Genomic DNA, 27,165 nt, shown 5'->3' with positions numbered 1-27,165 from the left:
AGAGTCAAATGGAGACTAACAACTAGATGCCAATGCAATGGCAGGAAACAAACGCCCACAGTTTATCATCACTTTACAAGTACCGAAAGAAACAGACTCGGAAACCCGGTTTTAACTCTGTTCAACACCCCATGTATCAAATGTGCATGAACTGCAAAAATGAAAGATCTATCTATGCGTATGAGTAATTACACAAGTAATGATTTAAATGTTAAACGGCACTTGTTAACTTATTCTTTAATGCTTTTACAGCGCTACTCATTCCAGTGCAGGGCGTCAGGGTGCTTTACTTCACATTTAGAGACACAAACATTCATGTAAGCGTGAAACTAAATGCACAGGAAATGTTATATAACACCCCGAGGTTATAAAGAGTAGAAATAACACATCGTCCATACTTGTAGACATTATAATCCTGTCAAAATCGCTGGGCACACAAAGATCTCGGCAGCAGGTGTCTTGTATCTTTAAGATATTTTAAAATGCAGCCTCTTTGTGAGTTAAGTAAACTAGAACAGATTTATCGTCATATTTGTTCTACTTACCCATTTCTTTGAGCAGATTTTTTTAAAATAAATGTATAAATAGACTCCACGTTTTTTCTCTTACACATCCTGACCCTCAATGTATCTGTTCCCGTGTTGATTGTTTCCAGTGCTTGAAATGGAAAAATTAAAGTGCTGGTACTCTGTGCCAGAAGTTTCCCAGAAGTGCCGGTACTCTCCAATTAAAAGTATTACGTTTTTCTTGCGATGTGCCGGTACTCTCCCTCTCAAAATAAAAAAGTGCCGGTACTCAGTACCGGACAGTACCGGCCCATTTAAAGCACTGATTGTTTCCAATTCCAGCACTGGGAATAGGAGACAATTAACACAGCTGTTAAATTCCGATCCCGGGGTATCTGATTTTTACAAATGCAAAAAATATCCCGTATCTCCAGGGCCAGGGATCTTACAATGCAGGTCTGAGTGTGTTGGGCGAAAAACGCACAAACGATAAATGAAGTAGTTCCCATACCAATGTTGACTTGGCCATCATGCTTTAAGTGACGCAGGACACAAACCTTCAGGTGCAGGTCCAAAGACACCGTGGCCAGCTGCTTTCTGTCGGGGCTGATGGAACAACCAGTGATTTGGCTTTTGTGAGCCTCAACGCGAAGAAGCCTGGAGCAAGACAAGAAACAACACAGACTGCTACATTCCGGTATATGAGCAACAACAGCGATAACACAGTTTCCCCTTTCTTTTGCAACTTGCTATTATCTTCTTTTGATTCACAATCACTGAAAGAAAAGAAAATTGCCCTCTGCGAGGCACCCGGGTTATGTCTGCGACTGGAAGACTGGCAGATACAATCACACCCCAAGTGACAAACCAGTGCACATGCAAAGTCAATACATATGCAAATCCAGCAGAGCTAGCTCAGACCCGGAAGGGAAACTGCTGGAACATTCATGCGGGCAGATTCAGGGCCTGACTTAAGTTCAGAAGACGGGATACTCCGTCACGAAATGCCAGATATCCCGTCTGCCGTATTATAAGTACATTATATTTTCAGCTCTCGGTTTTATGTTATTTATGTTTTTGACATCTCCGTCTGTAGCTGCCCATATTGTTTTCTCAATTTATCTGTATTTTTCCATATTCATTTTATGCATAGTGTGAAAATGAAGTTGCCATGGGAATATATTTCCACATTTATTTAACTGACAAATGTTTACTCGTGTTTGAAGCTCCAATGGTTGTAGCCATTATCCTTTAACAATAGAACAGTTTCAACAGCTATACTGCTGCAGTTATTTAACTTAATTAGGAAAGCTTTCAAAGTTTTTAACTCCCCTATTTGTCAATCTGTATAGCTACTGACCTAGCAGTCATGACTGACGTCCAAAAGTAAATCGATTTTCCATATTTCCCCATATTTAAAATAAATACAGAAAGGACAATAGATGGTTTTCTGTCTGCATTTGTCCCTAAAAATAGAAACTGGGAGCCTTTATAACATCCAATGACACTTAATTTGCGGAAAAGATATCCGTCACGTCTGTGACCTGAAGAGCAAGGTGGGCCAATTCGAAAAACTTTGCAGTTTTTTAAGAGAGCGGGCAATGGTGAGAGGGAGGAAGAGGAGCAGGTAGACCCTAGTAGAATGCTCCTAGGGTAATGATGCTATATTTTCCGAAGATGGCGATTATTCAGATGCTGAGGCTCCTGCAGACTCACATGGAGTGCTCACAATATCAAGGGATTAGCTTCCTTCTGAGTACATTAACAAGAGGCCCAAGGAGGAGCAAGCATTTCCCCCTTTGCCCAGAAATCCAACCTTGAGGCTATGACAGATGTCTGATCCCAAGGACATTAGGTGCCCACAGACCACCACTTGGGACCCAGCACAGAATGACTTTTTGGAAGAGAGCATCCAAGTGATTTTCTTGCGAGGTGACCCAGAGTTAGGGGACTCACCTCCCTGGAGGAAGTTTTGTAAACCAGGAATGTCTGTTCCATAAAGCCTTTATCCAGGACAGGAGACACACATTTCCATGCCAATAGTTTACCACAAAGGATTTTGGAGGGGCAGGATATGACAGGGCATTCGTTTTGGCATTCGTTTGGCCAAAGGCAGATCCAAAGCTCCCACAGTATCTACACCTAGAGGGAGTGGAGTGGGCAGGACCAGCACCGCTTCAACTGCTTCTCTCCCTTAAGAGCTCAAACTAATGGCAAGCTCTTCAACAGAGGAGCTTGTAGGGTGGCTCATGATAAATCTGGAAAAGTCTCACTTATAGCTCAAGAGACAGATGGAGATCCTGGAATTTCAGATTGTCCAAGTGCCAATGACACTCAAGCTATTTTTTTCTTAACTCATATTGTTCGATCTGGATGAGACATATTCAGCTAAAAGTTTTCATGTTAACACCATTTAAGATATTTTCGGGAACCTTTTCAGTATAAATGCATTTGAGCTCAGTATGCTCAGTATGAATGCCCAGGTCACAGTATTATTTAGTTGCAAACCGGTCCCAGATACTACAGAAGTCAACTCCAGTTCATAATGATACAGCCAGTGGCTGTTCAGGTGAGGAGGAAGACTCCTGGTCTGATTCTAGTGCCTCCATTGTTGAGCTTGTGTACTTTCCGGTGCTTCTTGAACTCTCTTTGGGTTGTCCCAAAAGTCCCACCCAACTCCTGGAACCTCCTGACGGACATAAAAGGGAGTGGCACCCTATGATCTGTGACAAACTGTTGTCATTCATAGCGTGGAAGATATGGGGGCTGTGGCAGGAATTTCAAAGCAGGCTGCACTCTTTCTTCAGACAAGCTTGAGCAGTCGCCTGCCAGAGGTGCTCCAGATCAGCCTACCATGCCTTGTGTACTGTGGTGTGTGGCTAGGGACCACTATCCTGTGGCGTGAGATACTCTAGTGTTTAGAATTGTTATCTGCGTTGGCAAATTCAAGTAAGGCCTACATAACGGTGGATTCATATCAGGCCGTTTTTTCAGCAAGGATGTTCAAGTTGTATACAGACCTACTGATGAGCCCCTCTGTGTGTATATGTTGTTGATGTGCAGATGGTTAAGTGCTGTAAGTGTAAATAAACTCACTGAAGCAACATCAACAAGGTATTGGACCTTTTTTATGATTGGTCAGAGAATGAAGATTTGTCACGTAAGTAGCATTTTTTATTAGTATTTATTCATATAGTTTGATTTTATGGAATAAATACAAACAACATACACAGACATCGTTCCACATCAGGACAATGTTTACATAATAACATACGCAGTACTTATTATCAGCAATAGTTATTTGGCAACTGGTGCCGTGTAAACATGTTACAAATCCTCAATTATTACTCTCTCTCGCTTTCTCTCTCTCTCAGAGTATCCAGCAACCTATATTATACCATACAATTCTCTTCATATTGATACGTCTTCCTGTGATTGGTCTGTCCTCGCTCTGACCAGTCTTACTTCTCCCTCCATTAGCCATTCCTTCAAGTCACTCCTCCGCCTCTAAAGTGAGGCACTGGTATCTTTTCACCAGTATGTGGGGATTCACCTTTTTGCTAGGAGATGAGAACACTATAAATCTGTGCTTAACCTTACACTTGTTAAGGCACAGATGTAGGTCCAAGAAACAATGTTTTATTGTCATTGTTTCCTTCAAACCTTAAAATCGTCCCCGTTTTGGGAGAGATTTTGTATGTTTTTTTACTGCTAAACAATTGGGAACACTATCCATATTTCACAGAGTCCTACTGCTCTTCTCTTAACCCTTTGAAAAAGAAACAAATTTGTACTTTCTGCAAATTTTCACTCAATGCTCCTGGTTAAGGCAAAGGTATGCAAGCTACCACAGGTAAGGTAGCTCATTCAATGTAATCTAGACACAATGCACCCCCCTTTTCATGTAAGGGACTAGAAGGCAAGTTCCACTTTTTCTGCATCAACATTCACTCCTTTTCCAGCCACTAACAGTATCTCTTCAATTTTCTGGTGGACTATACCCTGGACGCCATGTTCTTAACCGAGACAAGGCTGCATGAGGCAGCCACCCCTCAAGTTATTTCGGCTAGGAAAACAGGTAGGTGAGATCGCTATTGTGTTAAAAAATAGTTTGACATATACCTCCCAAGAACTACAAATCTCTACCCGAGAAGCAATGTGTTTCTCGATAGCACTCACTCTCAATTTCACCATATCGGGTGCATAAATATACCGTCCTCTGGGTTATGCCTATCCCCACATATTCTAAGATCTTCCAATTTTATATTATTGGGAGATTTAAACACCCATTTTGAGGACAGGGCCTGTTCCTCGGGTCAGATGTTAATCGATAACTTCAGAGTTATGAACTTGGAGCTGATCCGTTCAGCACCAACACATAAAGCACAGCATCTCTTAGATCTGATCTTCGCCAACATTAAATCATTGGAAGTGGCTGCACCTATGCCATTAATATGGTCAGACCCTCAATGTGGTACTTTTCTTGGTCCAGACACGCCTTGCTCCTACCAGAGGTAGGACTTGACAACCGCTTAAGACCAGAGCTTGGTCAAGATTAGATATTCCTGGCCTCATTTGCCACCTGAAGAACACTTTGCCTATTTTAACATGAGTGGCTGAGATAGACCAGCATACGATTGATGAGTGGCTGCGAGACACACTGGAGTTGGTCCTGCCAGCTAAAAACAGTTGCCCTGTTTGATCTCACTTCCCAGTGCCTTGGTTCATGGAGGCACTATGAATGGAGAAATCACAATTCAAGGCCATGGAGAGGTCCTGGAGACGCGCTTACCATGAAAACAGTAAGGGTACATATATAAAATATCACTGAGAAATTATCACAGTCACTGCAGAGCAGCCCGAAATTACCCAAACATTTTTTGGAGTGGTCAAGGAATTATCTGACCCCAATTGTACTTCACCAGTCCTGGCACTGTCTCAGCTGCGGTGTGAGGAACTTGTGAAGTTCTTTGTTAATATGATGTCTAATATCCAGCTCTCTTTGAAGACAGATTGAAAGGCCGTTCCCCACCAAATAGCTTTCCAGGCAGCAGCGTTTGGTAAACATGTGAGGTCTCGCCCAGAGCTAAAACAGCTTGATGTGAAGTCCAGACTCCACAGGAGACCAAATGCCTCTGATGACTGCCTCTCTCAGGTGGCTGCCCCATCCCAAGAGTGACGCACCTGTCACTACTGCCAGATCTGGTTGGGTAAGGGAGAGGGATCTGCCTTTGACTCAGTCGCAATTTGTTAACCACCACTGCAGATCTTGTGCAGTTCCCTCCGAGATCTGGACCATTTCGGAGAGATTTCCCTGATGCTGCGCCCACTGGAACTCCAGGTCCCACTCCAGAGCCTGCATATGCCAGCTAGCTTGTGTCACCAACAAAACACAGGAGGCTATGAGGCCCAGCAGCCTCAGAGTCATTCTCACTGAAATCTAGGATAGAGGCTGCTGAAACATTGGTATCATAGTCTGAATATCCTGGACTCGCCGCTAAGGAGGATAAACCCGAAACTGCACTTTGTCCAGAATAGCTCAGATGAAAGGGAGCCTCTGAGAAGGGAGTCTAGTGTGACTTTGGCACATTGATAGTGAACCCCAGCGAATGCAGGAGTTCTGCCGCAGTCTGGAGGTGGGAGAGGACAGCCTGGGGAGCCTGCCATCAACAGCCAGTCATCGGGGTAGGGAGACCCCCGAACTGCGACCACTGCCATCACCTTGGTGAACAACCGAGGGGCACTGGTAAGGCCGAAGGGGGGCACGTAAACTGAAAGTGCTCATGGCCTACCATGAACCACAAGTAACATCTGTGGGCCAGCAGGACGGGAATGTGAAAATAGCAGGTGGACTGGATGGATCACTGGCTCCCTGATCCATGAGGATGGTGAATCTCACGTTTTGCCCATGCAAAGGCTGGGCAGCATACGCAGCACAGTGGCTGGAGGGGATTAAAAACCACTTCCATGGCACTGAAAGGGGAAAAAAGCAGACTGAGGGGGTGAGGGGCAGCTGCGAGGCCAAAGGACCTGGCCACACCACAAGATTTTTTGAAGCGCACAAGCACCAAGTCTGCTTTCTCTGAAGAGACGGGTGCCATCAAAGGGGCCACGAAGGGTTGATTGGCCATCCCCCGAAAAGCCAGACGTCCTCAACCAGGCATGGCGCCTCAAGGCCACCGTCGATGCAACTGCTCTGCCCAGTGAGTCGGTCATGTCCAGTCCACATATGATTGTGAACTTTTCTGCATCTCTCCCATTAGCAACAGCTTGGGAGAGAATGGCCCAGGCCTCTTCCGGGACCTCTGGCAGAACTTGTACAACTGTTTCGCATAGAGTATGGTTATGACAGCCCAAAAGGCATGCAGTGTTCACGGATCATAATGCCAGGGTGGAGGAAGAAAACATTTTATTCCCAAGTTGGTCCAGCCTCTTGGATTCCCAATCCGGGGGTATGGAAGGGAATAGGTGCTGGGAGGTGGAGGCTTGGATAGCCAACTCTCAGGGGTGGGCTGTTGCATCAGGAGCGCTGGGTCATTAGGAGCTAGTCTATGGCTGTGGGCGATTGTCCTGTTCACAGGAGTCCCTGTGCTGGGTTTGGACCAGCTACCCAGCAGGACATCATTAAGGGCCTTATTAAAGGGCAAAAGGTGTTCAGAGCAGGAAGTCCCAGGCTGAAGCACCTCTGTCAGGAGGTTAGTCCTGACTTCCGTCGAAGCTAGCTCGAGGTAAAGGACCTCGGACACTCTTCGTACCACCTCTGAACAGGACGTTCCCTCCGTAGCCATGGTAGAGGGAGAAAGCATGCCAGAGTCAGACGAAGTCTCTAGACTACTGGCCTCACCCAGGTCCATCCACTAGTCAACAGGGTCTTGTAGCTGGGGTTCTAAAGGGTCCAGTGACCCCTCCCATCGCTCACCGTATCCCAAGCCATAAGAGTAATGGTCAGGATCTGACATAGAGGAAAAGGCCCTAGCCAAAGTTGGCATAGTGCAACGTCAATCTGGCTCTGTGTTCGAGTCGCAATAAGAATAGGGTCGATACCAACCTGGGGCACGGGGTCGGGAGTGTCGAAATCGGAAAGGTCGAGGTCATACAAATGATGCTGGTTCCGATCCAGGAATGGATCCCTGGGTGCCCCCTATAGCCGAGGTGAAGCCGCATCCACTGAACCCAAAGGGCCCCATGCCGACTCCACAGGGCCTGATGGCACTCCAGTGGAGTCAGACTGCCCAAATATGTTGCACATTGACTCATAAAATTCCCCTCAGTTGGGCAGGGCTCGCGCTCTGGCTCACGGAAACTCGGGGAAGCTCAGAGCCAACCCAGACGCAGGCTCTGAAGAGAGAGGCCTAGATCGACGACGCTCTCTGTCCCTCGTCTCATTGGCCTATGGATGGGGTGAAGTCATGGAACACTTGCTCTTCTATAACTTTTTCTTTTGCCTCTTACCTAATCGTTCCAAGGATTTGAAGTGGGGCAAAGATGAATGAGGACTCTGCAGCTGTTCTCGGAACCTTCCTCTTGACCAAGATCGGGAGCGACTCGGAGCCACGCACCGGTCCGCCAGAAGCTTTAGGGACTGTCCCCTCAAAGCATTGGTATTCAAGGCCCTTCACTCTGAGCACAACTTCAGAGCACAACCACAAGCACACGAGGTGCAGATCAGTCACGGACATCGCCCAATGACAGGACCAGCAGGTCTTGAACCCTATCTTACATGAAGACATCCCTGGACGCACCAGGAGTGTCAACACTCAAAAATGCTTCGACAAAAGTCAAAAAAAGTTCAGTAAAAAAATGACTTCAGATCAGCGCTGGCTTGCGTGGAAAGAAAATAACTTATGTCAATGCTGGGGTGGCACCTATATAGGACCTGCTACATCATGTCTGGCGCACATGATGCCGATGACAGAAGCAGAGCCAACCGACACCACCTGACAGCAGGGGTACAGTGCTTGAGAATAATCTCCAGATCCAGGCTGACGCCTGGGGGAAATTCTAAGGTAAGGAACCTGCAATTAGACGTCTCTATCAGATACATTTAAACTGAATGTAGAGATCCGAGTGACCTGATTTTATTTTTCCATTGTCAACCATGGATGAAAACGGTTTGACAGTGTTACTGACTGTGCAATGAAAAGTTTGTAATTCTAAATTGCAAGCTTAGTGCATGAAGAGTTGTGTACTGAGAATGAAGAGGTTTGAGCAAGAAACTACATTTTTTGAGTTCAGAATTAGAAGTTCAGTGCTGTGGGTTACGAGTTATGTGGCATGAATGAAGAGTTGCGAGCTGAAAAATTTGATTCGTGAAGTGTGAATTAAAAATTCTGTACTGTGAATGAACAGCTAATGAACTAGGAATCAAAGGTTCTGAGCTGGAAACAAAATGTCAGAAACCTAAAAGTGCTGACCTCCAATTTCCCTGTCCAGTGGGGCTGTTGGGAACCTCAGTTCCCCCACAACTCCTCCATCCTCTCAGATTTTGTTTCATACCAGATGATTTATGCCTGTACTGCCTGGCAATAAGCTGGTAAACAGATAGGCAATGGAGGGCTTATCCCAAACTGTGTTTCTGTCTCGAGTAAAGTGTTGTTGAGGGGCAGTAGAGGTTCTGATGCCACTCAGGCAGAATGCAAGGCCTCAGTGAGAATATTTGCTCTGGCCTCCACTGTACACAGGGGCAGTTCAAATACCTCAGAGCCTTCCCCAGAACAATGTGAAAGAACTTACCTTTGGCAATGCTCTTTCTTATACAGACTATCTACAGCAGATTCCTTATCTTTTGATTATTCCCCAGGTGTTAGACTGGATCTAGAAGCTTTTCAGCAGTACCTCTGTGCGCCAGTAGGTGGTGTAGTGCGGCTCCACACTGCCACCTTCCCACTCTGGAAATTACGTGCAAGACCTTTAGAGGTGCCACTTCTGCGCAGTGACATCAGTTGCTTTCGAGACGGTCCATTCCCCCAGATGATGAGTCCGAAAAGCAAATTGGTGTAACCACTGTGCAGATTCCTAGAATTGGGATCTTATTAAAGGATAGAGGCCAACCACAGAGCAGAGAGCATGAGAGGGTTGGTGAGAAATCTGCAACCATGTAGAGTCTCTACCAGAAAGAGCATTGCTGAGGGTAAGTAACTTGTCCTTCTGAAAGAGACTTCTAGCATCAGATTCCTCACCTTCTGAATAGATACCAAAGGAGCATCTATTTGGATGTGGGTCTCTGGATGAATTAAAAGAAGAATGTCCGCAGGGCCGAGCAGGCAAAATGACCCTCTCTGCAAACCTGACTATCCAGACAATAGTGCTTTGTGAAAGTATGGAGGGATGCCCACATAGCCAACTGATCAAATATCTAGGAACGGACCTCTGCGCGCCAACGCACAGTAGCTTTACACCTGGTAGAATAAGCATGCAGTCCTTCTAGGGGCTGCTTTTTAGCTAATGCGTAGCAGATCTTAATGCAAAGCACAGTCAAGTGGGAGATAGCGCTCTTCTGTACAGACTTGCCTTTTTTTCACTCCAGAAAACCTGGCAAAGAGCTTTTCATCCACCGGGTGTTCGTTGATATGATCTATGTAAAAGCTCAGTGCTCTTTTGGGGTAAAAGGAATGGAGGCCCTCCTCCTCAGAGGGGTGAGGCATAGCATAGAACACTGGCAAGGTGATGTTTTGAGTGGCGTGGAACAGTGTCGGAACCTTAGGTGAAAAACACGCCAGTATACGCAAAACCAGTTTTTCTGGGAAGAAGGGGGGAGTACAACAGGTTGTCACAAAGAGCTGGAAACTCACTTACATGCTGCACCAGTTTTATGGTGACGAGGAACACAGTCTTGAGGATGAGAAGCAGCAAGGAGCAGCTGCAGAGCAGCCTCAAAGGGAGTAAACAACAGAAATGTAAAGACCAAGTTAAGGTCCCATTGTGGCATGACAAAGGGAGGGGAAGGAACATAAGTTGTAAACACTTAAAAAAGCACAACACAACTAGAGACTTAAACACTGAGGGCTGATCCAGCAACATCTAAAAAGCTGAAAGAGCTGAAAGTTACCCTTTAACTGTGTTCAGAGCAAAGTCTTGCACGGCCAGGGACAAAACAAATAACAAAATGCCAAATAAATTTGCCTGAAGTGGGTATACCTGCAGAGCACCGCACCAAGCAACAAATTTGACCTAACAACAGGCGTACACAGTTTTGATCAAGGGATGCCTGGTTCCACAATGACAACAACCACTCCTGTAAAGTCAAAGGTGGTCAGCTGTGGCTGCTGTAGACTGCATGAGCATGAAAGTGGAGACTGCAAAGGCCTGGGTGCAGAGCCCTCCTGCTACAACAGCAGATCCTCCCAGAGGGGCAGCCTGATGGGAAGACCGATGATAAAGCCGAGGAGTTCTGAGCCATTAATTCTGTGCCCAAACCAGATCTACTAGGGTGTCTTGGGTTAGGGTGGTCCTGATATTTTTGAGAATTTGGGGCAGGAGTGGTATAGGCGGAAAGGCATACAGGAATCACAAGTTCCACCAGAGGCAGAAAGCTTCTCCAGATGATGCCCTGGAAACTCAGCAGAAGCAGAAGTGCTGACACTGCAAGTTTTTGGTAGTGGTGAATGGATCGAGCCAAGGTTCTCCCCATTCTCAAAAGAGAATTCGCGCCATCTTCACATGTAAGTGCCCCTCATGATCCTCTAGGCATTGGCAGCTGAGCTCATCAAACCTGGCATTCAACCATCCTGCAAGGTGGCTCACCACCAGGAAAATTCCCTGAAGGTGTAACCACAGGACCTCCTGGCATAGGGTCTGTGACCCCACCCCACCCTGCTTTTTACAGTACTACATGACAGTGGCATTGTCTGTGAGCATGTACACCAGTGTCCCTTTACTGGAAGGAAGGCTTTCAGCACCAAGCAAATAACCTTTCAGCTCCATAAGGCTGATATGGAGCCTGCCAGAGACCAGAAGCTTCTGAACTCCATCTCTCCCAGATGGCCACCCCAACCCAAAAACGGTACATCGGTCACCACTGTCAATTCTGAGAGGGTAAAGGAAAGCAGTCTGCCACTGACTAAATCACTGTCCAGTAACCACCAGTGCAGATTTTTGCAGTCTCCTCCAAAATCTGAACGTGGTTGGAGACCTTCCCTTGATTTGGGACCATCGTGGCTTTAGATCCCACTGCAGAGCCTGCATATGCCACCTGGCGTGGTCGACCAGCAAGATACAGGATGCCCTCAGTCACAACAGGTTCAGAGTCAAACTCACTGAAATCTAGGACAGAAGCCAAAACACTGACATCATAGTCTGAATGTCTTGGACTCCCTTTCTTGGGAAAGGCACAAAAGTGAATATTGTCCAAGATAGCTTTGATGACGAGAAGCATTTAAGGAGTCAGATGTGACTTCAAAGCATCGATAGTGAACTCCCAAAAAGGCAGTAGGTTTGCCTTAGTCTGGAGGTGGCTGATGACTGTCTTCAACAGCCAATCATCAAGTTAGGGGAAGACTTGGACCCTTGACCTCCGAAGATGCGCTGCTACCATCGCCGTCACTTTCGTGAATACAAGAGTGGCACTGGTGATACCAAATGGGAACACAGCAAACTAAAAGTGCTCCTGTCTCATCATGAACCACCGGTAGTACAGATGGGCGGGCAGGACAGGTATGTACAGGTATGTACAAATAGGCATACTACAGGTCCAATGTCATCATCCAGTCCTGAGGGTCGAGGGCAGACATGACTTGGGCCAGAGTGCGCATTTTGAATTTTTCCTTCTGGAGAAAGGCATTAAGAGGGCCCAAGTCTAAAATCGGACGAAGGCCTCTATCCTTTTTGAGAGCCAGAAATTAGTGGGAATAACAACCACATCCTACTTCTGGCACAGGTACCCTCTCAATAGCCTCTGTGGCAAGAGGGCTTCCACTTCCTAATGCAAAACAGATAGATGGACCTCTGTCAGTCACTGTGGGGATGTTGGAAGGAGCAGTGGTTGAAAAAGGAAAGGTAGGGTGTTTGTAGCCCTTTTGAAAAAGTTGTAGGACCCACATGTCTAATGGTCTGGCCTGCCAACTAGGCAAGAATCGTTTGATCCTGCCTCCCATCTGCTGGCCTGCTCCACTAAAGGCATACTAAAGGGATTTTGAAGGTGGAGCTGCAGGTGAGGCAATGGGCTGGACGGCTCGTTGATCTGTACCACAGGAGCGGTTGGCACCATGGCCTCAACAGCGAAACATCTGGGAACCTTCATGGGGTTGCACTGGCTGGATGTATGGAGCATCTCTGTGAAAGCCACAAAAGGAGCGGTAGGGACAACTAGACGTAACCTGAAAAACAGGTGGACTGCAGCCAAGCATGGCAGCGATTGGCAATGCTGGTGCCAATGGCTCGCCCGATGGAAAAAAAATCAGATCTTACAAAACTCACCACATAACGGGATAACAATGATCTGTAGCTTATAACAGGCTTAAAAACGTAATCAAACAAACTCAATAACTTAAATGTGGGGCCCGTAGGCATGTCAGAGTTAGTCAGCAAGGATTTGCAGATTCGGAGCATGGCCGGGTGGAACACTTTGATCTGCTTAGGAGTGGCAGACAGCAACAGAAACTCAGACAGTGCCTTGGGACTCAATGTTCCTGTGGAGCACCTCTAGTACAAGGTGGCACAGCCAGTATATGTAACGCAGTAGAAGAAGTTTGTATATGGCTTTACACTTAAAAGGATGGAAAAGTCTTACATCTATTTTTGTAGATTTTCTGCATCCACCAATCCTGCAAAACACAACTAAATATTTGAAGTTCTGGATTACAAGTTTCAATATATGATTTCAACATTTTGTGGCATTAAGGATGAAGTTACTTACCTTTGGTAATGCCTTATCTGGTAGAGACTAGCTAGATTATCTAGACTATCTAGCTGCAGATTTCTTACCTTTGAATTATCTACAGACATGCTTATATAGGCAACACCCTAGCGCACAGACCTTAATTTCTTTTCCCAAATTTCCACATCAAAACCACAGAGCCACAAAGAATGCTGACACACTGGTGTGCAGTGCTAAGTCACTTAGAAGGGTGACCGTATCAATCAGTTTTGCGGAGAAGGGAGGGTCAGTAAGAAATCTGCTGCTAGATAGAGTCTCTACCAGACAAGGCGTTACAAAAGGTACAGACTTCCAGCCATAGATTCATTAACTTAGAATAGATACCCAAGCAATATCTCTCTGCAAGACAGTTTGCATCACAGACTAAACTAGAAATTACTGCAGGACCAAACAGCAAAGTGACCATCTAAAGAGGAGTGCTCAGTAGAAGTGTGCAGTGTTGCCCACATTGCTGCCTGACGGATGTCCAGGACACAGACTGCATGAGCTAGCTCAGTGGTCACAGCCTTGGCTCTAATAAAATGAGCATGCCAGCCCTCAGGGGGTTGCTTCTTGGCTAATGTATAGCAGTACTATCCATTGTCCGGATTCTGCACAGCCTTTCCTTTCTTAGCCCAGACATACCCCACAAAAAGTCGATCGTCGATCTGGATCTCTTTTGTGAGATCCAGGAAGAATGACAATAACGGAGTCTCTCCTTTTCCTTAAAACGGTGAGGTGTGGCAACGAAGGTAACCAAGCAAATGTTTTGACCTACATGAAAATATGTCACAACCTTCGGGATAAAGGAAGCATGGTACTGCAGAACCAGCTTGTCTGGGTAAAAGGTGGTACATGGGGGTGTAGACAGAGTGCCCTACAGTTTGCTGACCGCCCTGGCTATTATTATGGCCATTACAAAAGCTGCCTTGATCGTAAGCAGGCAGTGTGGGCTGTTCTGCAGCAGTATGAAAGGCACACACATAGGAAAATTGAGGACCAATTTAAGATCCTGTTAGGCATGGTGAATGGCCTGGGACGAAACATGTCTTGCAGACCTTTGAGGAATCTAGTCACAACAAGTGACTTGAACAAAGAAGGTTGGCCCACCAAACGCAAGAATGCCAAAATGGCAGAACTTTAATCTTTAACAGTGCTCAGAGAAGAGCCCTGCTGGGCCAAAGAAAGAACCAACAAAAAATTAGGGACAAGGGTGCAGAAAAATATCCTTACATGCACACCATGCAACAAACTTGTCTCAACGGCAGGTGTATGCCATTCTCGTTGAGGAACACCTGGTTGGCAGGAAAATGTCACAAACTTTAGAAGGAAGGTTGAAAGCTGTCAACCGCTGCAGCTCAATCTCAAAGCATGAAGGCTGAGCGTGCACAGGTTTGAGTGCAAAATCCTGCACCTGTGACAGACGATCCTCCAGAAGCGGCAGCTTGAACGGAGGACTGATGGTCATGCTCAACCTGAAGCAACAAAAATAACTTGAGCTTGGTCATTTCTGATCTTTCTAAGAACTCTTTGCAGGAGCTGTATCAACTGAAAGGTTTACTACAGGAACATGTGTTAGGCATTTTAGGGTACCAACATGGACAATAAGTAATTGACACGACTCAAAAGAAATGCAACACCAATTTATAAAAATAAAGCAGATTTATATAGTAATTTAGACAGCGAAACAAAATAAGTCAGATACGAATAACCTGAATTATGGATATTTAAAGGAAAAATAAATTCAATGCAGTTCAAGCTGTCAAACCTTTAACATTGTGGTCAATAGGGAAAATCACTAGTGACATTCGGTCACTTGCAGGATGAGTTCAGAGGAACCCACTTAAAGTTCAGGTTGTGCGGGTCCCAGGGCCAAGCTGTGATAGACCAATTTTACATGGTTCTTGGAGCCTGGGTATCCTGGCTGTCCTTGGTGCTGAAAGCGGGAGCGACGGGTGCTGAAAAATCATACTTGTGACACTCTGTCACTTGCAGGTTGAGTCTGTGGGAGCCCACTGGGGGTTAGGCTTCTGTGGGCCACTGGATCAACATTCACCAGGCAGAACAACTCCACCAAGCTCGGGTGCAGAGATGTGCTTGGCTATACGTGGCGCTGAACAGGAGCTGTGGTTGCTGGTCTTACCACTGTGAAGTTGCAGGCAAGGAAACATGCAAAAACCCAACAACTGAGACACTGGTGATCTTGCATGCAGGTTTGGTGTGCCCTCAGGTTGCAGCATCAAGCAAATGTGGTGGTGACCAAAGTGGCCACCAAGAAGCCTTGACAGTGGTAAGGTGAAGGATAAACTATCTCCTCTTCCGGGAGTCCTGGGGAAAACAGTAGCTGGCTGTAACTTGGTGGAGAGCTGGACTACACTTCCCACAAAACAGTGAACCATCTGCTTCTGGCAATTCCTCAGAGAGCCTGATGGCCAGTGCTTCTTTGTTTTCGGTAGATGTTTTTTACCTGCTGTGGGCAGGGGACTCGTGCCACTAGTCCGAGGGAGTCTGGTCTTTGGCTCACAAAGGTTTCCTTCTTGCTAGGAGAATCAATCTTTGGTACAGGAAGAGCCACAGTCAAGCAGTTCCAAGAAAGTTGTCACAGGTTCAAAGTATCATGTATTCAGTTTATGCAGGTTCCTGTTGACATCGATGTGGTTCACTGCATTCCGGTTATACGTATCTTCTCCTATACTTTTTATGCAAGTTGTTGCAGACCTGAGGTTCTGGTGCCAGGGGTAACCATTATATCCTAGATTTAGGAACATTAAGAGTATGGGTGCAAGTAACCAAAAGGGCTACATGCCCCAGCGGTACATGCACCCCTGAGGTAACCACATCAGGTGCTACCCAGAACCATCTATTTTGCCACTTTTGCAAGATGGCGGAAGTCTTCCTTGGCTGTACAGACCAGGTTGCTCACCCTACATGTGTGGCTAACCTTCTGGGGGTGTATGCCTCCTGACTAAGTAATTTTCCTTTCTGCCAGGGTGCAAATGTGCCTGGGGGCGGGAAGATGGCTTTTTCCTCCACTAGGGGACTGCCTGCTTGTATATTAGAGGTGGAGAGCCCTTTGAAGCTCACCACCTTGATGTGTCACTTCACTAGCCTTCCTGGAAGGAAGGAGGGAGGGAGGGAGGGAGGAAGGGAGGGACCTATGACCTCCTTCCCATCCAGGCCTTTGTCCTGACTCCTAAAAAGTGTTCCCACTTTCGCCTAGTGGGGTCAGAACAACAGCTCTGAGCTGGCAGCCAGGACACAGGGAAACTGGGGTAACTCGGTGGGCAACCTCTAAGGTTGCTCTCAAGGTCCATGCCACATCGCCAACATCACAAGATTTGTGTCAGGGATGAGAAGGCACATTTTTTTATAGCAAAAATGACCCATTTTGGCAGTAAACTATTGGAGCTGGAGACCTAGAGTTTGCCCAGGTGCCAGCCCATGTTATCCTATAGACAATTGTTCACTTATAATAGCCTTTAATGGTAAAGGGGATTATAGGGGCTTTTTAGCTTGAAATTATACACCCAAACCTTTAATATAATGCACCCTGCCTTCTGAACCCAGGGGGCCCAAAGACATTCAAGAGGGGTCAGGCTGTCTGAATATGGGATATCCCAAAACTCTGGGCTGAACGAGGGTCATTGGCAAATTTGGGGAGAGGGGAAAGGACCCTGAAGTAGGCTCCAGTGCGAAACATGGCCAAGAGCGCTGATGCTCCAGCACCAGGTCTGATGATTTAGACAGACAGAGAGAAGTCGGAGACCGCTTCGACTTCTTTCTTTTATGGGACTTATCGAACTGCTGACTTGGATCCAGACGACTATCATCAGGAGCAGCTCCAAAGGCGGTCCAGGGCATTCTGCGTGTATATAGGCACTGCGTACATCATTTCCAATGTGCATGTCGCTGACTCAGAGCCAAATTACGCCACCTGCAAAAGTGCAGGTGTACTGCTTAAAAATTTCTAGAACCAGTGTGACGCCTGGAGATAATTCTAAGGTAAGAAATCTGATGCTAGAAGTCTGTATTAGACTATCGGAGCTGAGTGGTGAATTGCAAGTTCTGAGCTGTGAATGAAGAGTTTTGATCTGCAAATTATGTATTCTGAGTTCGGAATTTCAAGTTGTTAGCCATGAGTGAGAATTGTACAACAAGGGACCTGAGTTGTGAATAAAAGGTTGTAAGTTGTGAATGAAGAGTCCCAAACCATGAATCTAAAGGTTTGAGCAGTGATGTATCGAGTTCTGCATGGAGAATGAGGAGGTGTGATTGATGACTGTGGAGATTTGAACTGTGAAAAAATAAAGGGCTATGAGAGTTTGAAGTACAAATAGTTACTGATGAAAAGGAGTTCAGAGGCGAAAGTGTGGACGATTAGTTCTGAACTAAGGGAGCAGTGACCTCAAAGTGCTAAAAGTCACTTTCCATTTCCATTACCTGCTGCCATCATGAATGTTCCACAGCTCCATCCAGCCGTCATAGGATGCCACGCAGAGAGAGCTATCAGTGAGTAGCTCGCAGGCAGAGATACCATCACAACTGGTCTCAAAGGAGTTCACTTCCTGTGGTAAGAAGAGTTGTCTTGTTAATGCTACTGATGCTGAATGCTCCTCAAATTGCATAGAAACATCCCAAGTTCATGTGTATGGTGTGGCCACCTTTTTGGTTTGATAGTCCCCTACACCATTCCAGTTTTGAGTGCTTCAGCATCTCTCCAACCACAAAACATTCTGCATGCATATCAGACGGGCCACCACTGCCAGCAAAACAGTAACACCTTGCTGTCCCTACTCAATACTTCTTGGTTAGCATCACAATCATGCACAATGCAGCATTTCAGTCTGACAAATACATGTAATGGACTAATGAAAAGAAAATGTAGGTGCTTTATAGCATAATCTCAGCCAACACATATCTTGCAACAGACATCTGAAAATTTCTTTATATCCTACATTGTATTGCCTCTCAGTTTTAAGTCCGATTCTAAAATATAGGGGACTGTCTCAAGAGTGAAAAGAAATCCTGGGAACCCAAGGGTGACTAAAGAGAGATCAAGGGATACATGAGATATTGAAGGAGTAAGACCTGCCTTGGCACCCTCAGCAGAAAATGAGGATGAAGGACATCCCCCAGCCATAGCACCAGAAACAGGATCCTCTTCAGATCCTGTTGAGCCTGGAATTAGCAAAGCAAGTAAACACTGGGGCAATACAAAGAGGAGACTGGTAATCAAAGAGAGTGAGAGTGCCAACCACCCTTGGAATATTCAGGAGAGCTTTTAAATGTGGAAAACTAAGTATGGCTTTTCTTACAGAGGTTCACTGGTCCTTTGACAGGCTCAGGAGGTATTGTTCGCCAGCAGCTAATAGCGCTGTGTGCTCTTTACTGTACTCAAACAGGAGACACAGAATCCAGTAGGATTAGGTGAAACGAGCAGCTCATACAAAGGTTATGAATGAGGTTCCTACAGCAGATCTGGAGCACATGTCTGAAGCTCTAAATTGCTAAAAGGAACGGCTATAGACAGAAGTCAGAGGTGGTGCCAAATGAACTTGGAGGTTAGAGGGACACTACTTGATGGCATGGGAATAAGTTCTTTATTGTGGGTTGGCAGGGGGAGACTTTGAGCTGAGGGTTACAAGGCACTTTGCGGAACCTTTCTGTGGTGTGACTTTTTTCTTTTTCATCTTTATGTGTCAAAGTCCTACTCAGATCATAATATGATGTTCATTTATCTTGCATTACAATTTCCTCTTAACCTCTCCTCCCTTCCCCTATCTTGCCTCTTCTTTTGACATGATGAATGGTGCAGAGCTCAGTCACGTACAATTACATGGAGATATAATACATATTTTTAAGTGTTTTGAGGTTAGATATTATTCTAATAATGTGAAATGTTTGGAAGAGTTATTGAAAATGTGCTTTCTTACATTGTAATATGTGCCACTGACCTCTAGCATTGATTGGATGAATAAAAATAATTGCAATATATGGGAAACTAGAACAAGTAAGCAATAAAAACCACAACGGTCTTATATTTGCAAATGTGTTTAAAAATAAAATTTGAAAGCTATTAGGGAAATATTTTTATCCCAAATATTTAACTGTCTACTTCCCATATCCAGGCGATCAACAGTGAATGCATGGTGCACCAAAGGAAAGTGTGTCTACCGTGAGCCTCAGAACATTCAACCAAATAGGACACAGGGAGCACAAATAGAGCAAAGCTGGAGAAAACTGGAGGCTACAATCTCGAGAGTTTCTGCCATCAGTGCTATTTTTTCCAATTAACAATCAGCCATTCTAGACATGGAATGCTGAGGTTCCCATCACAAAAGCCTTTTCCATTTGTCACATTAATAGACAATAAGCGTAGTTGGCAGACCACTCAGTGGATAGCCTAGAAACATATTCGACGGGACCCACAACACTGTAGCTCTTCAAACATTACAATGATTAGTTTCTTATTTTATTCAAGAAACATCAAAGTACAACTCACCTGTAATACTGTGCAAAACCATTATGCACTCTTTAAGTAAACAAGTATCTTCTCAGGCAATAAATCTCAGACCTCTAGTACTTCCTTCCCCTCATTATTGGGTCCAAATCCAATCCCTTCACAAAATTAACAATTGCAGAATGTGTGCTTGTAATACCTGTCCGCTGTCTGTGTCCAGGACGTGCACAGAGCCCTCGCTTGTTCCTACTGCAGCCCAACGTCCAGTCGAGGACATGCTCACACATGTAGGCAAAGATGGTACAGCCATGGTTTTGCTAAAATCAAAAGCATAAATATTATGTAAAGGCACAAAGTATTTTTTTAAACGTTATTTTCTGTTTCATAACGTTACAATAACAATAGTAATATTCAGCGACTTAGTGGTCCAGCGTAGGGTCATGTTTAGAATGCAAAATCCATGCTTATTAAAAAAAAAAATAACTAACTTTTATTGCAGTAGGAAAAGTACAATACAAACTCAGTTCACTTCCTGCACTGACATAGATGAGTCGTCTAGTAACTATGTCACAGTGGTGCTAACAGACTGCTACTAAAAGATATACATGATAACAACCATGACAGATATCTTGTTATTACTTGAATCACCTACCTAAGGTTATAGTTACAAGGCTGAGCACTCCTGCCTCTAACGCTGTTAAGGTTCCAATTATTAACTTCAACAGCAGCATTAACATAGTAGTCTGATTTAGCCATACTTGCGAAGGCATAAATATTGTACAGATTAGAAGTTAGTAGTCAATTTACATTACAGTTCTTCAACTCTCTTTAACTGATAGTTGCAAAGGTGATTCCAAATGTCCTAGGTTCAGGAGGCTGGAAGTAATAGGAGTGCATAAATGTCAGATGCATAACTGCAATATATTGAATACTTTATCCATTTGTCTGCTGTTGTCGCTGAGCCCTCGCCACATCTCACTACTTCTCTCGGCTTTGCTAGTAATAGCTTCATTACCACATATCAGTGGAATGAAGGCGGAAAACATCTGATATGCCCTAACTATGCTTTTGAATTGTAATGGGGATGGTTCTAAGTCCTCATCTTTTGTTTCTATAAGTGTAGAGAAGATTGCCTCCAAGAATAGTGAGATTCTAACATATAGCCAAACTAAATGGATACAATTTGTATTGAAGTGGCCATACCAATGGTAAATTAAGCATATTAAAAAGGATGTGAATTGAACGGTGTCTGCAGGCAAATAATTGGCTAGATACCTAAATCTGAAACGTTTTGGTCTTCCATTACAAAACAATTACACTTGCAGTAAATTACAGACACAAGTGAGATCAATAATTTGCCTAGTTGAGGACTCCTCTTTCGCTGAATTACTTACTACAAAAGTCTATTACCACACAATGTACATAGGCAATAATACAATTATGTTCTTGCGCTGGTGGGATTTACTGTCAGGTGAAACGGTGGAACACATATTTCCAAGCATTTAGTATATCTTTACAAGGGTGTACCAATCAAGTGTGAACAGATATAGGGGCTGATTCTAACCCCGGCGGTCTTTGACCGCCGGGGCGAGGGTCGGCGGGAGCACCGCCGACAGGCCGGCGGTGCCCCGCAGGGCATTCTGACCGCGGCGCTTTGGCCGCGGTCAGAAAGGGTAAACCGGCGGTCTCCTGCCGGTTTACCGCTGCCCTCAGAATCCCCCATGGCGGCGCAGCTTGCTGCGCCGCCATGGGGGATTCTGACCCCCCCTACCGCCATCCTGTTCATGGCGGGAAAGCCGCCATGAACAGGATGGCGGTAGGGGGGGTCGCGGGGCCCCTGGGGGCCCCTGCCGTGCCCATGCCAATGGCATGGGCAAGGCAGGGGCCCCCGTAAGAGGGCCCCGCAAGGTATTTCAGTGTCTGCCTTGCAGACACTGAAATACGCGACGGGTGCTACTGCACCCGTCGCACCTTCCCACTCCGCCGGCTCGATTACGAGCCGGCATCCTCGTGGGAAGGGAGTTTTTCCCTGGGCTGGCGGGCGGTCTTTTGGAGACCGCCCGCCAGCCCAGGGAAAAACTCATAATACCCTCCGCGGTCTTCTGACCGCGGAGCGGTATTATGGGGGCGGAATTCTGGCGGGCGGCCTCCGCCGCCCGCCAGAATTAGAATCACCCCCATAATCTGTTTTCTAAACACACATAATGTGAAATAAGGCTGCAGTAACATATCGAAACCTATGAGCCTTTTGAAGAACACTAGCAATCATTGCAGCTGCATGAAGTTATAAATGTCAATGCTTGTAATGAATGTACTGTGTGCATGCTGGAAGAACGTCCAAGGTGCCTGCAGCTATCTTACTAGGATATATTTGGTCTATCAGTTTGAGGGCAAGCTACAGAGGTAAGCCAAAAGGGATCCAAAGGACCCCTTCAGGATGCTTTCTTCAGACTGCAAAGTAAGCCCTTATGAAAAGATCAAATATACTCAGACCTGACCAAGGAGGCCCCCAGAATAAGGGGCACACAGGGAAGAAACTTGAATGGAAAAAGGATGAACAGCCACCTACGCTGTAACTGGTGCAGATATATAGACCCAGAGGACATATATAGTTATACAGTTAGTTATATATGTAGTTATTATTAGGGCCACGCTTCCACAAGAAATTTATTTTTTGGTTTGCTAATAACCTTGGCGCTGTTTGACAAATCGTCACAAAACTTTGCAAAAAATAAATCCTGTATCTCTTCTTCTTCCTGGAAAGTTTTGGGGTGAACCATAAAGCAGGGCCAAACAAAAAGGGGGCCCCAAAAAGTGTTTTCCTCATGTAATTTTCCATAGGAACTTTAGGCACAACTACATCCAAAAAAGCTTATCGTTCTGACATCAAATCGGGCTGAAATCTACAACTTGACCCAGAAAGCCAGCTTTCTGTGTTTTGGTGTAAATCCATTCAGTAGGCGCTAATGTAGCTTAATTTTCCACCTGGAAGAGAGGACACTGGCAAATTCATTGCTTCCTCGCCTGGGAATGTGAGGATATGGAATGAAATATGGGGCACAGCATTAAAAGGAAAAATCTAAGTGGGCAATGTGAATTCAAACAGTACTGTTCCAGTAAATGAAGCTGTAGACTTAGTGGCCCACATTGATGCACGTGCTACCACACAGCAAAGGAGCAAGTAGATATGGTGTTGCACAGGTTGGCAAACTGTGCTCAACAGAAAAGTGGACATTAGGAAGGAAAAGGATATATGAGTGGCATCAACAACGAGAAATGCACATCACCCGTTTGATGGCAAAGACTGCAAAACATGGATGTGACCAATGTTCAGATCCAAGACTGTCCAACTAAGAAATGCAGCACCGGTCGGCTCCTGAGGGGGGAACAAGCTAGAATGATCTGGCAGATTGACTTAATTGTTACCCTGAGCCTGGGGGTATTGCAATATTGCACGGTGGTATCGAACACGTACTCAGCAATCATTTACGCCATTCTGTCCTAATGAGCCAACCAGGCTGTCACCATGAAGAAAATTAAACGAGTACTAAATGAACATGGGTTACAAGAAGAAATCCAGTGCAAGAACAGCAACCAGTTCACTCGAGATGAGGTGCAAACCTTGGAAAAAGAAACAGGAGCTAAACGGACAGCACATACTCCTTATCATCCACAGGCAACAGGTCCTGCGGAACGAAGCTTTGGGCTATTAAAAAAGCAAATAAAGTTGACAGCCAGAGAAGGTTTAAATGGTATGGGGCCCAGTACTGGTACAGGTTCTTTGTTAGAAATGGGGTCTCTAGTTGGCAGTCAGTTTACTCTTTGTCCAAGTAGGGATCCTCACTTCAGTCAGGGTAAGGGAGCCACACACCTAAGATAACCCCTGCTCACCCTGTTGGTACCTTGGCACAAGCAGTCAGGTTTATATCAGAGGCAATGTGTAAAGTATGTTTCAATATACACACACACAGTAACACAGTGAAAACACCACAAAAGGACTGCACACCAGTTGAAAAAAATAGCCTGTATTTATCAAAATCAAACAAGACGAAAACAAAAATACAAAATACACAAGCAAATATCTGATTTTTTTAAAGTAAAAAGAGATTTAGTCCATAGAAATCAATGGCTGCATTGTTTTAGCACAAAGTAACTGGTATGCGTCAAAAATAAAGCCGCAGGGGCGAAGGTGCATCAGAAATGCAAGCGATGTCTCGATTCCTTACTCGCAAGTGAGGTTGTACGTTGATTCTTTCGTCGGGTTGGCGATATGCATGATTTTTTCCCCACAGGAGAACGATGCATTGATTTCTGGACAAGCAGCTTTCAACCATACTGAAAGCGGGACCATCCAGGGACAAAAAACAGCAGAGGAAGATGGAGGCATGTTTGGCGCTAGCTTCTATTTCGCTACTTGAGATCAACTCGGACAACTATTTGTGGAAACAGGATGGTTGCTGCCTAGGGGAATCTATTTTCTGTGTGGCAATCAAGCACATAGATGGTTAACCCCAAAGTGTAGAGGAACTCATTTTTTGGGTAGTATGACTCCTAGAGTTTGTAAAGTGGGAACATTGACCGAAGTGAAAAATTGTAATATGCTGGGGTTTAGTGGGTAGGAGACAAATATCCTGAACTAATTATACCTCCTTTAGGGGCAAATAGGGTTTTATAAGGTATATAACAGCTGTCCTTGCTTTTAGATGCAGCTTTAAAAAGCACTGAAGACGCTATAAAGAAATTAACACAGGAGCAAATTAAAATGTGTATGGCAACCTTACAGAATTGTTTGGTACTTGATGATATACTACCTGCAAATGATGGAATGTGTGCACTTGTAAGAATACAGGATTGTGTGTATATCAGAGATGATCATTAGGGCACAGAGGATGATGTGAAAAACAAATATGGGAAGTCCAATCATGTCTTAGATTAGATCCTGAATTAGGAATTCAGACTGTTTGAAGTAGTGGGAATAGAAGAATCTCACAGAATGTATTATAATTGTTGGGCTAAGCTTATAATTATGTGTAACAATTATGTGTGTATAAATGTTAAGAAAAGTTGCATGAGCAAAACCAGCCACATGTAAGGGCAAATTCATCTCCATATCCTAGGTTGACAGGTGAAGTGTATGGTGAATTAAAAAATGTATGACTGATCAAGTTAATGAAGATGCAATTCCGCGGCGAATACATTATATTGCTTGATTAATTGTGTAAGTAGGGGAGGGTACATGTAAGACAAGGACATGTTGCTTAAATAGAACCAAAGTAACATATTAATAGGGCCGATGATTGTGTAAGAAGGAGATTAAGGATATGGCATGGACATGTTGCTATACTTTAAACAAGATGATAGAGAAAGGTCTATGCGGCAAAAGTGGACCAATCATAGACTTTTCAATTAGAATATAAAAGACAATTGTTGGGAGAGGGGCAGACCTTACAACCAGATCAGAGGAGTTGGCCTGGGTGGAGTTGTGCAGACAAAGATCTTTCCTGCCAGATACTGGATGATGACTTTATTGTTCTTACTGTTGCTGTGTGTAAGCTGGCTGTAACCCAAAGCTAAGTAAATCTTTGTTGAGCATTCATGTTATGTATATACTTTCTTATTCAGGAGACGAGCTGTCATCTAATCTAATAATACAACAGTGGTGATCCATCTTCAGATGATGTTTTCAAGTATTGGTTCTTCGCTATCGTAAAAATAAAATTGATAACATTAGTTTGTTTCGAACGAAGGATAATGTTATGCTTGAAAGGATAGTGGTTGAATAGGGCAGCTCCTCCTATCAGGAGTTTATTGCCACAGAAAGGAGTTATTTTGATGAAGGGAAGAAATGTTTTGCTATCGCTTTTAAATGGGCTCAGTTATCATTGATCTTTAAAATGAAAATCTAGCACCAAGTCAAACCTGGAACAACTCTACAGATTGAAATATACAAAATAATAGATTATTTTTCAGTAATTCTTAAAAGAATTGCTTTGGTTAACACAGATAAATAAATAAATAAAATTCTATCCATAAAATAGTTTTCAACATGCCAAACTTTAGTGCAGAAGGAAAGTAGGAAGGGGTAGACACTTATCAATTGTGATGGATGCCATTGCTGAAGAAGCTTAAACCTACTTTTATTGTGATTCACAATTCTTAATCCTACTTGCTAAACTCTCTGTGAGCAGTGTAAACTAAGAGCAGAACTACTTTTACAGCTGTTGACCAAAAAAGCAGCGCCTTGACTTGTGCCATATAAGCTTATTTCCCTTTCTCTCTTGCAAGTATACATGTTTTCCAGTTACCTGGTCTGAAAAAAAGCCAATCAGACCACAGAAAGATTTGTGAGCAGATGTTGCAATAAAAAAAAGTCCACAAAAAGTGTCACGGTAAAGCTACATTTAGCCTATATCATTCATCCAGACACAGTCTCATTGTCATCATCAGGATTCTTAGGTCTCGTAGGAAAGAACCATCTTCTTGTTGTGGTTACCCCCACTTTGTGACTGCTGTCAGTGTGTTTTGACTGTGTTCACTGGGGTCCTGCTAACCAGGACCCTAGTGACTGTGCTGTCTCCTTCTAGATTTGGTTGCTTAAGGCTTAGCACACCCCACAATTGGCATACTGGTTTCCTCATGTAAGTCCTTAGTTTATGGTACTTATGGACCCAGGGCATTGTCGCACCAGCATGTATTGTGCCACCCATGGGAGCCCATGCAAAATGTGTCTTCAGGGCTGCCATTGTAGCCTCCGTAAAAAAGGTGCATGCACCCTTTCATTACAGGTCACTGTACCAGGTAAGTCAACCCAATGGTAGGCCCTTCTAGTCTAGAGGGCAGGGTGCAGGTACCTGTGCATGAGCAGAGTTGCCCCTATGAACTCCACCTCCATTTCACTAGACTTCGTAAGTGCACAGAAGCCATTTTACCTGTGTACTGGACACAGGTCACCCACCACCTGTCTCCAGCTACATAATGGTAACTTCGAACCTGGGCATGTTTGGTATCAAACATGTCAGAATCATACCCCAATACTTTTGCCAGTATTGATTGTATGATTCCATGCACTCTGGGGGATCCTTAGAGGACCCCCACCATTGCTCCTACTAGTCCTCTGGGGTTTTCCAGGAAGCCCGTGCTAGTCCCACCCCTTAGACAGGTTTCTGCCCTCCTGCTGCTTGACCGGCACAGGAAGGCAGAACAAAGGATTTCCTGTGGGAGAGGGTGGTAACACCCTATCCCTTGAAAATAGGTATTACCTGGCGTGGGAGCGGTAGCCTCTCCAAGCCACTGGTATGCTTTGAAGGGCACATTTGGTGCCCTCCTTGCATAACCTGGTTTGTACC

At 44.9% G+C, this 27,165-nt stretch overlaps 1 protein-coding gene across 3 annotated transcripts in view; it reads right to left on the bottom strand.

Moving 5' to 3' along the window:
• Positions 1 to 27,165, bottom strand: part of TEP1 (telomerase associated protein 1) — a 1,055,001-nt gene that overhangs the window by 347,083 nt on the left and 680,753 nt on the right. For all 3 annotated transcript variants that reach the window (XM_069244315.1, XM_069244314.1, XM_069244316.1), the window contains 3 exons: positions 20,019 to 20,136; positions 17,800 to 17,924; positions 1,064 to 1,163 (listed from right to left, as the gene is read on the bottom strand). In XM_069244315.1, the coding sequence (XP_069100416.1) occupies positions 1,064 to 1,163; positions 17,800 to 17,924; positions 20,019 to 20,136 (343 nt within the window). The remainder of the gene's footprint in view (positions 1 to 1,063; positions 1,164 to 17,799; positions 17,925 to 20,018; positions 20,137 to 27,165) is intronic.

Source organism: Pleurodeles waltl, chromosome 7, assembly GCF_031143425.1.
Source record: "Pleurodeles waltl isolate 20211129_DDA chromosome 7, aPleWal1.hap1.20221129, whole genome shotgun sequence".
NCBI lineage: Eukaryota > Metazoa > Chordata > Amphibia > Caudata > Salamandridae > Pleurodeles > Pleurodeles waltl.
Note: the sequence above shows the minus strand (reverse complement) of the source record. Positions and strands in the feature narration are given on the sequence as shown.